This window comes from Empidonax traillii, unplaced genomic scaffold (assembly GCF_003031625.1).
Source record: "Empidonax traillii isolate 1590-97213 ecotype Southwest subspecies unplaced genomic scaffold, ASM303162v1 scaffold225:size1387458, whole genome shotgun sequence".
Classification (NCBI taxonomy): domain Eukaryota; kingdom Metazoa; phylum Chordata; class Aves; order Passeriformes; family Tyrannidae; genus Empidonax; species Empidonax traillii.
The window spans coordinates 817,742-831,262 of NW_020955418.1; the positions used below are offsets into that span (position 1 = coordinate 817,742).

At 36.9% G+C, this 13,521-nt stretch overlaps 1 protein-coding gene across 1 annotated transcript in view; it reads left to right on the forward strand.

Annotated features, from left to right (window-relative positions):
* RANBP9 (RAN binding protein 9) overlaps window positions 1-13,521 on the forward strand; it is a 39,770-nt gene that overhangs the window by 11,452 nt on the left and 14,797 nt on the right. The window contains exons 3-4 of the mRNA XM_027887919.1: window positions 9,058-9,110; window positions 10,876-11,043. Coding sequence (XP_027743720.1) covers window positions 9,058-9,110; window positions 10,876-11,043 — 221 coding nt within the window. The remainder of the gene's footprint in view (window positions 1-9,057; window positions 9,111-10,875; window positions 11,044-13,521) is intronic.

Below are 13,521 nucleotides of genomic sequence, written 5' to 3' on the forward strand. Positions count from 1 at the left end.
ATCCTAGCCTACCTGGGGCAACCCAGATATCTATCTACAAGCTGAAGTACAGCTTCCAACTTTCATAAGTGTCAATTGATACTTTAGTAATGTTTGTTTGGAGTTCTCATTGGTAGTAGCCTTTACTACTTATATTTAATTTTTTTTTAATAAACTCAGCTAAAAGTATTTAGTCCATGTACTACTATATAATATGAGTAAGTCTACAGCATTCTTGCTTGTTTTCTCTACTGAGCATGACTTACTCTAAATCATCAAAAACCTTTACTAAAAACCTGCTCCAGGAGATTTATTTTTTGTGCTACTGTAGCACTTGATGGTGCTGCTCCTGGAATCTGATCTTGCAGTTCTTAGAGTTGCAGGGCAATCACAAAAATTCTTCTTCTCTAAAGAAGCACAGCACTTTAGCTTAGGGCATGGATATGGCATGGCTTGTTGTGGCAGTCTGTGAGCGAGAACAGCACTGGTTTTGTCACACTGATGACCTAGATCAATAAATTCTTTGATGTATTTGGGGAGGTAACTGTCTTGAAGGTGCATAACATGTTAATTTTGCAAAGTTCATGGCCAGCTTTTTAGGGCATTACGAACACAGTGAAGAAGGTGTGAAAAACAATTTTATTACGAAATAAGAACTGGGTATGGAGGTTGGTGCTGCAGAGCAGATGAAGAGTGAAGGTGCTTTTTGATCAGTGTGGTGTGATAGGGTAATGCAACAATTGATGGTAACAGATGAGGAAAAGGGAAGTGAGCATAAGGCCAATAAAAGTAATAAGATTGAAATGTCATTCAAACAGAAGCTGTCTTGGTATTTGTACAGTATCTGACACAAGAAGTCCTCTAAGTTCTACTACAGCTGTATTATACATATGTGAAATAATTATTTTTAAATCCTCGTTAAAAGTGCTAACCAATTGTCATGTTGCTTTTCAGATATTTTCTGTTGTTGTTTATTTCTTCAGTTTTCTTTCTGAATTTCATGTTGTCTTTTGTAGTCTAAGAGCCTCTATTTATTTGTATTCTCCTTTTAAACTCTTTTGCTTTGTTTTGTTTGGCGTCAAATGGAACATTGTGGACAGTGATATGAGCGATTGGAGATGGTAACAGTAGATGAGTAATGGTTGTAAGTATGGGGAGCAGTTCCAAGGTGTTGATTAGGAAGCATGGTAGGAAGGAGACTATTAACTGCAGTAGATTATATCTGCATCTCTATTAAAATGTCCAGTTAATTTAAAAATAAATACGTAATGTGTGTCAAAAATTCTGGCTATAGATGGGGCACCTAAGAGATTTAAATTAAGCCATTTTAACTGCTTACTGCAGCCCTCATTTGTAACTGATCAATCAGAGAACCAGAAGTAACGTATGTAGTTTTTATTCTGTAATTTCTTAATACAATACTCAAGGGAGTGAGGTATGCACAGTGTTGCCTCTTGCATAGAACTCTAGCTTCATCTAAATTTCCAGAGTGGGATCTTAATTAAAGCAAACTACATTGGCAGTCTAGGAATGGGAATGAACAAGGGTGTGCTAAGTCCTGTGGAACTGTTCTTGTGATCTGGAGATGTAAGCCTTAGCCTCTAAATCTGTACAATACTGTACTGTTCCCTCACTTTGCAAAACAATTGAATAGCCATTTTCTTACCAAGCTAGGTAATGAGACTCCAAATGAGACTTTTTCCAGTCTTGCTCTCAGATCTCGATTTCAGTTTTCTGATGCTACTTTTTATGGAGTTCATTTGTTCTAGTCTTTTATATACTTTGATCATCTGTCTTACGTAAAGCAGTGATGCATCTGCCTTACAGACTCCCAGTTAATATTTTATTTTAGCTACCAATTAGCGCTTCCCTCTTTTACACAACTAAAGATACTTACGTGATTCCATCACAGTTCATGTAAACAGAAGTCCAGAAACTTTCTGCTGTTGCTGCTGGTGTCCTCCTTTAATGATGAAGTCTCACCTATAGTCTCTCTCAGTTGAGAATCTGTGAGCTTTGTTGTAAGCTTAGGTTGCATTGTTTGGCATTTCATACTGGCCACGAGCAGAATCTGGTTCTGCTTTCCAAGTGGCAGTCTCAAGGGTATCCACTGACCCTACCTGGCTCTCAGAAGCAAACTAGCTTTCGTTATTTTATGTTATAAACAGCTTATGTCTGTATGACTTACTGAGGGATCATCCATTTCTACATGAATTTCAGTCTTAGGCTTGTTGGTTTTGTAATTAACCTCTTAATTTCCTGTCACGGTAATGTTTCTGTAATGTTTGCAATTCTTACTCCAAACTGTAGTTTGAAGACTGTGGTGATGTCACCACAAGAAGCAGCAGTCCCTGAATGCTCACTGAGTTGGTGTCCCTTTTCCCAGTTTGTGGCTGTGTCAGCTTCATGGTAAACCTGATAGGGTAACACGTGCTCCAAAATTTGGCCTCAAGAATGAGTTAGTTTTCATCCAGATTTATTCCCCAACGTGGCTGTTTGTATCACTTCATGAGTAACTATGGCAGCAAAAGAGATGGAAACTTGGGGCAGAAACAAGCATCTGGGCCCAGGAGGATGGGAATGCTACTTTGGTCATGGTACTAGCTTATGACCACTTAATTTTAGTTTAAATACAGCTTTTTGGCTTTTTAAGTCTTTTACCAGAAGAGACTTGTTGTCTGTTTGTTTTCCAAGGAAAATGAACTTGTGGGGAAAATGCTTTTATCCTCAGTGTCTTGAATTTCTGTTCATTCTTATTCATTGATTTGTAAATACAATCACTAAGAATGGGCAAATGATAGTAATGCCATTTACTTCTGAACAGTCGTCAGTGCTTTGAGAACAGCTGAGGAAGATGTATGCTTAAAATGCAAAATCATAGAATCATAGAACGTGTTCTATGAGTTAAAGATCATCTCCTTCCAATCCCCCTGCCATGGGACACCTTCCACCAGCCCAGGTTGCTCAAACCCCACCGAACCTGTCCTTGAACATCCACCCTTTTTTTTTTTAAAAAGAAGAATGAAAACAAGAATTGGAAGTGGTAAGCCATACAGAAGCAACAATGAAAATAACGAAAGCTAAGTTTAGAAAGGCTGTGTTCTTCTAGCAGATAGCACGCTTCTGCAAGCAGGGTTGTTTAGTCTGTGGTGTGGTGGTACTGGTGCAGATCCTCACGGGCGTGCTTCATAGTGCATGTGCAAGTTCTGCTGAATGTCCTGCACCAAAATGTTAGTACAGCGACTCATGCAAGTAATCAGTGTGTTTCTGGTGAAACGGTGTTAATAAGGCTTTAGACACCTGTTACAGTGTGCCTGGTTTTTAATACTGGATGTACAAGCATGGCATCTGTTGCTTTGTCAGTATCTTGTACTATGTGTTGTGTATGTGCTGAAGTGGGTGGAGAAGTAAAAAAGGAAAAACTATCTGGTTCAAAAATACCATGAGAATTAAGTTTGAGTTTTCATGACACCTGTACCTATAGTTTAGCCTGAGCTGTCTTAGCATGTTTTAGTGATGTTTGTGAAATATAAGTGCTTGGTTGTCTTCTAGAGCTTGTATGCATAGCTCTTTAGGCAGAATCCTTACTTTTTCATGGCAAATTGTTTCAGTTGCAGTAAGTTGGCTTTTCCTTTAGCATCCAGTATATCCGTTTTCTTATTCACAGCAAAAGCATAAACCCAGAAACAAAATACAGAGCAGAGTCAGTTGCTGGTTGGTTTGTATTTGTTTTGTACGCTGATAATGTAATATGAAAAGTTTGTGCAATCTCAAGACCTATTTTTATAGCTTTGATATGTCCTCAGCAGTTATTTGTTACAAGAATAGGCTTTTGTTAAAAGAACGTACAAACTTCAGTCAGTCTCTATTTACATACAAGCAGGTCTTGCTGCATTATTAGCAGTGCACTTGTGTATAGAGTAGAATCTGATTAAAATCTGAAGTATCTTTCTTTCATTAGTGTCTTCATCTGAATTTTAGCAGCTGCAAGAAGAGATTGGGTCATGAGTCAGCAAGTGTATCTTATTCTTAAACTGTAGCAGTAATTAATTTTTTACCTGAGTGCATGAGACCAGGCAGTTGACAGATATGAACAGAAACTAAACGTGTAAGAGGATTATTTGAGGTTTGTGTTTAACTGATCAAAAATATTGGAACTGTAACAAGAGTTTTATTTCTTTATTGGTGTTTGCTAGAAATCAAGATTTCTAATTTAAAAAGAAAGATAACAGAATATATTTCATTTCTTGGTCCCTGCTTCTTGCAAAGTATTTTATGTTACTTCTTACTTTTTGAAGTTCATTCACATAGTGTACAGATGATAACTTTAGTGTAGCCCATGTTTACATTATCTTATTTTCTGTCCAGCTATTCTTTTCTGACAGTATGGTCCCCAGAAAGGCTTTACTGCTTAGGGAGAAGCGTCACAGGATGAAATGGTGCAACCTCAGAAAGTGAGAGGGATGTCAATAAATGAGAATCTTTCTAGGAATGTTACAGGAATCACAAGCAAAACATTACAGGAGTAACAGTTTTGAGGACTATGCAAGATGACTGCCTGATTTATTTTTGGTTTTCCCTCTCTATGAAGAACTGTATCAATCTGAAACTTGAGTTTATCATGTTCAGAATACTGTTTCCTTGGAAATATTCCTTAAGATTAAACTTGTTTTCAGTTTGAAATGAAAGACTCGAACTGTCCGTGGCATATTTTGAAATATTTAAATAGACGAAAAATTAACATCTCATTTTTTGTTGTGATTGTGCAGACAGTAAGGATCTTGTGTTGGCATATTTCTGCGAAATTTTAATGCAGAGTAACTGTATTAAAGATAAAATGTAGGTACCTTTTTAGTGTGCTGTATTTCTGACCTTATAGAGTCAGTGAAGACATTGTAGAAAGCTATAAGAGAAGATTATTCAAACCTCTTATGTCTTTGCAACTCAGTTGCGAAGGCCCTACAGAATATCACTTATATTCTTACAGACATTGCAGGTTTTTCTAGTTGTGCTCTTTGAGATAAAACCTTGATGGTAAAATAAACTGCCCTTGTTGTGTAGCCAACATTTTTTTTTTTTTCAGAGTGTTAATTCTACCTTTTTTATTAGTCGATGCATTCAGAACATTAGGATGTTTTCAGTTGTCCTGTATATGGAGGAAGACATCTGTTAGTGCTTGGGCTTAGGTTCCATGCAGATATCTTGGTAACTTAGGTTTTAACACTGTATGATTAAAGTTGCTTTATTTAAATGTATAACATTTAAATAAAGGGGTAAGATACCACGTTGATTACTTACTTTCTTCAATGCCAAAAAAGAGTTTATTTTTTAAAGCATCATGTAGCAATTCCTCAGGCCTTCAATTGAATATATAGGCACAAAGAAGGTCAGAAGGAATTTGACTCTTTACAGACAGCAGGTTAGTAAGGAAATCTTGGTAGTAGGGAGGCTTTTATGGTTTTTTTAGTTATGTAAATTTATGCTCAATTATTTTACTTGTGTTTATAAATACAGCATGATTTTTTTTTTTAACTAGAGAAGTGGTTATTTAATACTTAAATTTATCTTTAGCTACTAGTAAGCTTTCTGAGGTACCTGTGATTTGGTGTAGTGTTTGAGTTTCTGTATTCCTCTTTATGGAATGGACGAGATAGTATATAATTAACTTAAGTTCTGATTATTATCAACTTTTATATCAAAAGATCTTCCTTATACCTTCAGCGCAGTGGATTAAAGTTCTAGTGGAACAGTTATAAATACAAATCACAGTTGTGTATCTTTTATATGAGCTACTGGTTTTTTTAATTTCTCCTTTATCTTTTAGCAGCCTGCAGTTCTGTACCATCTCCTATTGCTATTTTTCCTTCTATTTGGCTCTGTTTTCTTTTACTTCTCACATTTAGTCTATTCCAAGTAGAAACTTTAGGCTCCAGCAAAAATGTGAGTTTTTGACTGGGCTCTCTGACTAGAAAGATACTGGAGGTGAAAAAAAATATTGTGAGCTTGCTGCTTCTTGTGCAGAGAAGCCTAGGCTTTTCAGTATGTGTTAGAGGAAAAAAATAGGTACCATAGTGGCTGTGTTTTTTGACATTTTCTCTTTTACTTTGTGGCAAAAAAATGAAATCTTTAGCAAATTTTAAACTGTAGTTTTGTAGTATTCTAAAAATTTCTGTATTACTGTTTGGGAAATGTAATCTAGAAGATGTGCTGAGATACTAAAATCGTAATCTATATCTTAATTGAACTTGAACAAAAGTAAATACAATTTGAAATGAAAAATCAAGACTCTCTAAGATGCACTTGCTTTCTTGGTCCTTAATAACAATTTAGCTGCACTTTAAATTGGTTTCCAGCTATAGTCTCTTATTTCAGTCTCTCATGGGTGGATTTCATGTGATCCATGAGTGGTTGGTTGTAATTTTAGGAGCTCCTGTAAGACTTGAGCACTTTAATGAGTTGATGAGTAGCAACCAGTGGAACTGAAGTTGCTCAGAGGGGTTACTTAATAAAATGGGTCCCAGGCCACTTTGTTCGGTTTGCCTGGGTAAATGATCCTCCCACTGCAGCAGCCAGGGATGTTTGTGAGTGGGGAACTGAGGTCGAGGGACAGGCCTCAGGTACGGAGGGAAGCAATAAGGGAAGCGGTGTCAGAACCACCCCATTATTCACTCTCTCTGCTCTCCCAAACCACTCAGTGGTTTGGCATACATACAACTCCTGTTGCTAAATTTTAGAGCATTTAAAACTTATCTGTCATGATAGTGTTTTCCCCCTTAATTTGTAGTGTACTAATCTAGTTGAACTAGGATGAGGTTCAGTATCCATCAGCTATAACAAATAATAAATTAATTAATGAGTCTTTAATTTCACTCACTTCCAAAGTATAAATTGTAGGTATTCCTTTTGCCTTGTGAAAGATGTCTATAGTAAATTTGTTAATTATTTGACATGTTTTAATCTATCTTAATACTGAAGTTTCTATTATTAGCAATTGTCCTTGATGAAATGGTGTTAACTTTGCAATTAGATGTAACTGAGTCCCAGAAAAAATATATATACTGTTGAATCCGTCTTCTTACTGAGATGATGTCGGTGCCTAGTGCCTTCTGGTCATTGCCTGTGGGTAAAGAATCCTTGTTCCCAGCTGTATTAAATACAGTGGGTCTGTGTTTACAACTGTTACTGAGTTAAAAAGGAGGCTTGGAAGTTAAGATACCTAAGGGAGAGAAAAAACAAGTGGTACCAAAATGTTGCCTAGGTAATGATTATTTAGCATTTTACATTTTTGTGTAGCCTTTATCTTGTTTCCATAAGACTGCTGAAACTCAGCTTTGACTGGGATGAAGGGTGTTTTAATATGACCTGTGCTGAAAGGCATTTTGCAGTTGAGGGAGTTCTTTAAGTTATCTGAAGTTATTTTTAAAAATAAATGTAATTTCTTTAGTAAGGTCTCCTGAACAGGAGAGTGGATAATAAGAGATTTTCAGTCTTTGCATGGGTATCCTTCATGCATTGAACTCCAGACTATAGTTACAAAGACAAGACAAAATCAAGGGTTTTCCACTTGTTGCTTTTATTTATAATTGTTTTGTTGAATCTGCTGCTGCAGTGGAGCCTCAGTAATATAATTAGCAATGCAGCAAAGACTAATCCTTTTGTTTGTTGCCCTTTGCTTCAGCTCTTCAGTATCTCTAAATGCAGTATCTGCTATATGTGGTTCTGAGGTTCCATTTCATGATGGTATATTGGAGGGAGAGGAAGATGGTACTATACATTAGAAATTACCAGAGTAGGGCTTTTTTCATCAGACGTAGAAACGGGTAAGGGAATTGTTGAAGTGGTCCATAGAAAAAGCAGGAAGCCTAGTACACAATTAAGCATATCGCTTCTGAAATTTCATGCCCAGTTTCCTTCTATGTGAAACGTATTTAAAATAGCTGATTAACCTGTACTTCCAAGTGGAATAGCTGCTTAAAAATTGCATTTTACGAGATGGCAGTACAAAGGTCACGTTTGTTGATTTAAACTATTCTCAGATTGCCATGGGTGAATATTTTGTTTTCTCACAGTTCATTATTTCATGACAAATTTATGTCACTGATGTGAACTAGTGTCAAAATGCTTTGAATATTTTGCTAACTAGGGCATGTGAGGTGGTTTTCAGATGCTTTCTTTAATTGATCTGGGGGGACTAGTTTATTATGGGCAATGAGGGAATGGCGAAAGCCTAGCTTTTCATTTTGCTGTTTCTCTTTTTGTACTCCTGTTGTCTTGGTCATGACATTAGTTGTGCTTAAGGAACAAGCAAATTTGATTTTGCTAACTTCTAATAGTGTTGAGGGGGGGGAAGGAAATTCTTCATTTCAGCTTTTCAGTATTTGCTACTAAATTGTTAGCAATTGTACTGGACACTAATTTCATTAAAACCATCTTTTGTAAAGCTGACTTTTGGACTTGATTGACCTAGCAATGACTTGTTTAGACTTCAGACTACCGGTTAGTGTAGTAGAAATATTTTCCCCTCTTTGGTTTGCCATCAGTTTGCCAACAGCTAAGTAACACTGCTGGTACATTTCTAAAGACAGACCTTTAATGTTCTAGTGTGATCTTTTCATCAGTGCTGTGCAAGGATGCATTTTGCTGCCGGAATAATGCACAGTTTTGCATGTATTTTATGAAATTACTCCTTCCAGATTGTCTGCAAAACATCACTTAGGTACGTTGAAGGTGATGAAATTGGTGCATTTATCGCTTTACCCCTACTTTCAAAATAGAGATTTCAAAATAGTTTCAAAAACGCCTCTGTTGTTCTTTGTTGGTGCTTTTGATATTATGGCTGATACCAGTGTTCTCCATTGATAACCCAGGATGCTGAAAAGAGAAGAAAGTTGTGCTTACCTCCAGCATAGACAGAATCTGTCTGTACCATCTAGCTAGAATTCAGCTGCCACTATTAAATGACCTCTCAGCAGCTTAACTGGTGTATGATTAGTCAGCACAGTGTTTCTGGGCAATGTCTTACGTGCATGCGTGTTTTTGTAAGGGACAGATAAATTTCTTTTGTTCTTTCATTTTCAGTTACATGGGAATTGGGCTTTCGGCACAGGGTGTGAACATGAACAGGCTACCAGGTACGTTTCAGTTACTTACATCAGTTAACTGTGTTTTTTTTAAAAATATGCTTCACCTTGACAGGAAGGTTTTGGTAAGCAGCAGAGTGTAGCATGACACCTCTGTTGTATCTGTTATTGGAGTTATGTAACACTTGCAGCCAGAAAGTTTAACTTTTACTGTGCATTTGCTCCTGTACTACTTCCCGACTGTTAGGGCTATTTATAACATTATGCAGATACTTTTTTAGCAAACAAATACATTTTAAATTTTTTATCATGTTTCCAGATAAAAATGAAGCTACAGATTTCCATGCTCTGCAGATTGGATTCCTAGCAATAAAGATGAGCTGCTGTGATAAAATCTTTCTTACAACCGTGGAGTGAGCTCTTCTATGGCAGTTTCTGTATAGTTACCTTTCCAACCTTAATAAGTGAGGATGTGTAGTGTAGTTTTCAGTTTTGACTGTTCGATTGACCTGCATGGTCAGGGAACAGTCTTGTTAACAATTGTCTGCAGTATCTCTGTGTAACACTCACAGAACTTTTGTGTGAGTGTAAATGTTGCCTTTTTTTTTTAATAGATCTTGAAATGTGTAAAAAATACTCTCAAACAAAAACAAACCAACTGTTTTGAAATTGTCGAAGTATAAAATTATGTTGAATTGACCTTAGAGCATTGCATTGTAACTTTTTTACCTGACTGTTCTCATAAAGTTTCTTACAATGATAGCAGTCTCAGTTACACTTTCAGCCCAGCTAAGGGATTATTAGTGGGTGGCACTGTTTATTTTGAGTATGACTTAGGATGCATTGTGAATAATTAAAGATACTACCAATCAAAGTAACTACAATAATTTGGGATCTTTAATTTACTGGGAGATGCTTACTGTCATATTAGCTGAATCTACTGATTATACAGATTAAGGGTCTAAGTGTGGAAAACACTTTCAAATTAACCTGTTAGGCAGTAACTTGACAGAAAAAGCTCAGTATTGAGTTGTGGAGAGTGTAGACAGGTACTTTTAAATGATCACAGACTAAAATTGCTTGCTGTGAATTTCCTTGAGTACTGTAATAGTCTGAAGTTTCTAAGAGGTTCTGCAACTTCTTCCCCAGCAAAGTCAGCACCGTATTTGCATGCATAAAGATTTGCTCCTGGCTGTGACTTTGACCTGTATTGATAATTTTTTTCCCTTTTCGTTTAATTTATTTTAATTTTTGAGGGGCAGCAAAGATAGTGGCACTTCAGTCTAGAGATTCTGTTATTATGCAGAGGCTGCTTGCTACTGAATAGTCATTGAGAATGATCAGGAGTAGAAATGTGCTTCCCCAGAGATGCATGTTTGGGGTTTAGCCAGGAAGAATCGGATTATGACATATGGTAGCCATAGTTTTGCAAAATGAAAGGGAGAACAGGAGAATCTTCACTGCTTTGCTGGGACATGTCAGATCTGTATATAGCTTTTCAAATTTCAGCATTGTAGCTGATTATATTTTTGGTGTTGGTAATTCTGTACGTTCACTTAAAGAGAAAAATGTGTTATCTGAAATTGCATTATCTGTTATGTACTACAAACAGAATTACTTATTCAGCCATTTTGATAGAAGTTGTTGTCATTTTTTAGAATTATACTGATTTCTTAGATAAGAAATCTTAGAAAGCAGGAAGCTGAGCATATTAATTAACCATATGAACCTGGTTAGACTACACCAGCTTTGCACAGTCTTTAATTTATTCATTAATAAAGGAAGCGAATAAATTGCAAATGCTTTTGTTCCCTAGGTTGGGATAAGCATTCATATGGTTACCATGGAGATGATGGACATTCATTCTGTTCCTCTGGAACTGGACAACCCTACGGCCCAACGTTTACGACGGGCGATGTCATTGGTTGTTGTGTCAACCTTATCAATAACACCTGCTTCTACACAAAGAACGGACACAGCTTGGGTATGGAGAAACATTACCACTAAAGATAACAGGATGTCTCCAAGTCTCTGTAAATATGAAACTCTCTACGTGCCAGGAGCAAAGTGTTTGAGTTGTTCTTTTGATAGTTTGATAATTGATGAAGTAATTAAGGAATTGGGAAGAATTTTTTTCTTGTGTGCCGCTTACATTAACATTCTTTGTGCATTTTGGAGGATTTGTTCATATAGCATCTCATTCCACAGGATCTGCATTTGTGAGCTCCACTTCTAAATCTACAAATAATGCTTGATGTTTATAAGGTAATAGATAGTAAGGGAGGTGGATATAGCTAAAATTAATTTCTGCTGTATGGGTGACACCTAGCCTTCCCTAAAACCTTACATTGGATGGGTGTTATTTTGACCATATGTTGGAGAACAGTATCTTTTGGATTCCCTGTCTGGAGTCATTCACAGTTGGGCTAAAGCCATAAATTATACAAGTCGTGCTAAAATTAAATCCTTTAAATTCTTGTGGTAAATTGTAGTATTAAGCAACACTTGCAAGATAGTTTTGAGTTTGGAGATGTCAGGAATGGGTAAAGTTAAAAATTTTGATGGAATATCTATTTCTCTTCCTTAATGGAATTTAATGAGCAAAGATACAGTGTAAAATTAAAAAGAAAAACACTTCCTGCATTTAGGAGAGAGAGGGGGCTGGGGAAGAAATCTTGAAATTGTGCTGAGCAGAACAGGAATTTTGAAGAGATGAAGCCCAAAGAAGAATAAGGCTCTTGTCATGGGTAGAAATGTGATAAGGAAAAGAGAGGGTAGCTTGAAATGAAATAAGAAGTTATTGAGATAAAAGTTGCTGTTCTGTTTTTTCACACTGGCAAACATGAAGAAGGTTTGGAAAGTAGTAAGGGGCAGGACACGGTTTAAATTATTTTCCTAGTCTCTCTGAACAAGACTGCCAGTTTGTTTGCCCTGAGCAAACACATCTGACTTCTTTGGAGTTTTCCTGCCCCTTCTCAGAGCAGGGCTTAGGTGTCTTCTGAGGTCAGTTCCAAGTAATCACTTCTGGGATTCTATTTTATCATGGTTTAATGTTCCTTCTAAATTGAATGAGTCTCTATACCTGGACTCATTATCTTGACACCTAGGGCAGTAGGTGACCCCTGGGGCACTTGAACTGTGCACTGTGGAGTTGTTTCATTTGGCCCTGTTGCAGGGTATGTCCGAGTAGAAGATAATGGGCTCATGTTTGCCTTAATCTTTAGCTGGGTTAAAAAGAGAAAGGTCATCTTACTTATTCCCTTCCTGAAATTAGCAACAGTGTGCCTGCAGGTAGGTTGGATCAGTTGATCAACTAAAGAGACACTATTTTTCTGACTACCCTTACGGTCACATACATGAAAGGGCTAAAAGGGAAGAGCAGAACCCTCTTTTTCAGTGGAAGACTTAAAGCAGACTGGATTAGGCCAACTGTGAAACAACACTGCAAGTGATTGCAATCTGTTTTTAAAGAGCAGAATGGCATAGGTGAGGAGAGGCTAATAAAATGTCATCTGTCATAGACAGAGTCTGACAAACACTTCATGGATTTCAGAAGGAAACCTGACAGCTTTTCTACTGTTGTGGGCTTTGCTGGCTTGAATTTCTGACAGAGGAAAATTGATTCTGTGTTGAGTGGGAAAAAAAAAAAAAAATCAGAAATTTTGGCTGTCTTGCTGAGTTGTTGCTGCTGCTGGTTGTCCAGAATTCTTATATGATCGTGACTTGGAGGACATTTATGTTTTTTCTCTGGGCCACAGATGTGCTGTGAAGTATAGAAAATCTCTTGCTTGGCCTAGGATTTGATGTTACAAAAAGGGCAAAGCAATTTTCATGCAAGTTTGAAGTCCTGGGTTGAAAAAAAAACGCACAGAACCAACTTTCCCCCAAGCCCCCAGTTCCTGCATATCACTCAGTTGTCATTTATCTGTCATGCCTCCAGCCATGGCTATTTTGGAAAAGAGCAGGTTGGATGTTAAAATGTGCCAAACAGAGAAAGTAGTAATAGCTTAGGAAAAGTTAGGGTGAGAACAAGTAATAAATAAAATTATAGCTCTGAGTTGTGGTGGAAAGAAAGAGATTGACTCTGTGTGTCAGCCTTTTGTCTCAAAGATACGAGTAAGGAATCCAGATGCTCCTGAGATTTGAAATCTTGGTGAAGAGTGGGAGATTGAAAACAGGGGTGGAATTTAGGACAAAAGATTAAAAGCTTTGTTTTCATCCTAAATTTGAAAAGGCAGTGATACAAAATAAATAAGAGTTCGGAGGGATAAGTGGATTGGAATAATTATGCATTTGTAAAAAAAAAAAAAAAAATTAAGAAATACTTGCAACAATAAGGGAAATTATGAAATACTGCTGTTATTTGGCTGTCAGAAGGCAATTCCCGATATTTATTTTTTAACTGAAAGCTTTCTGGCCCCTGAAATTGCCTGAAATTCCTGAGGTGTATAGAGGTCAGATG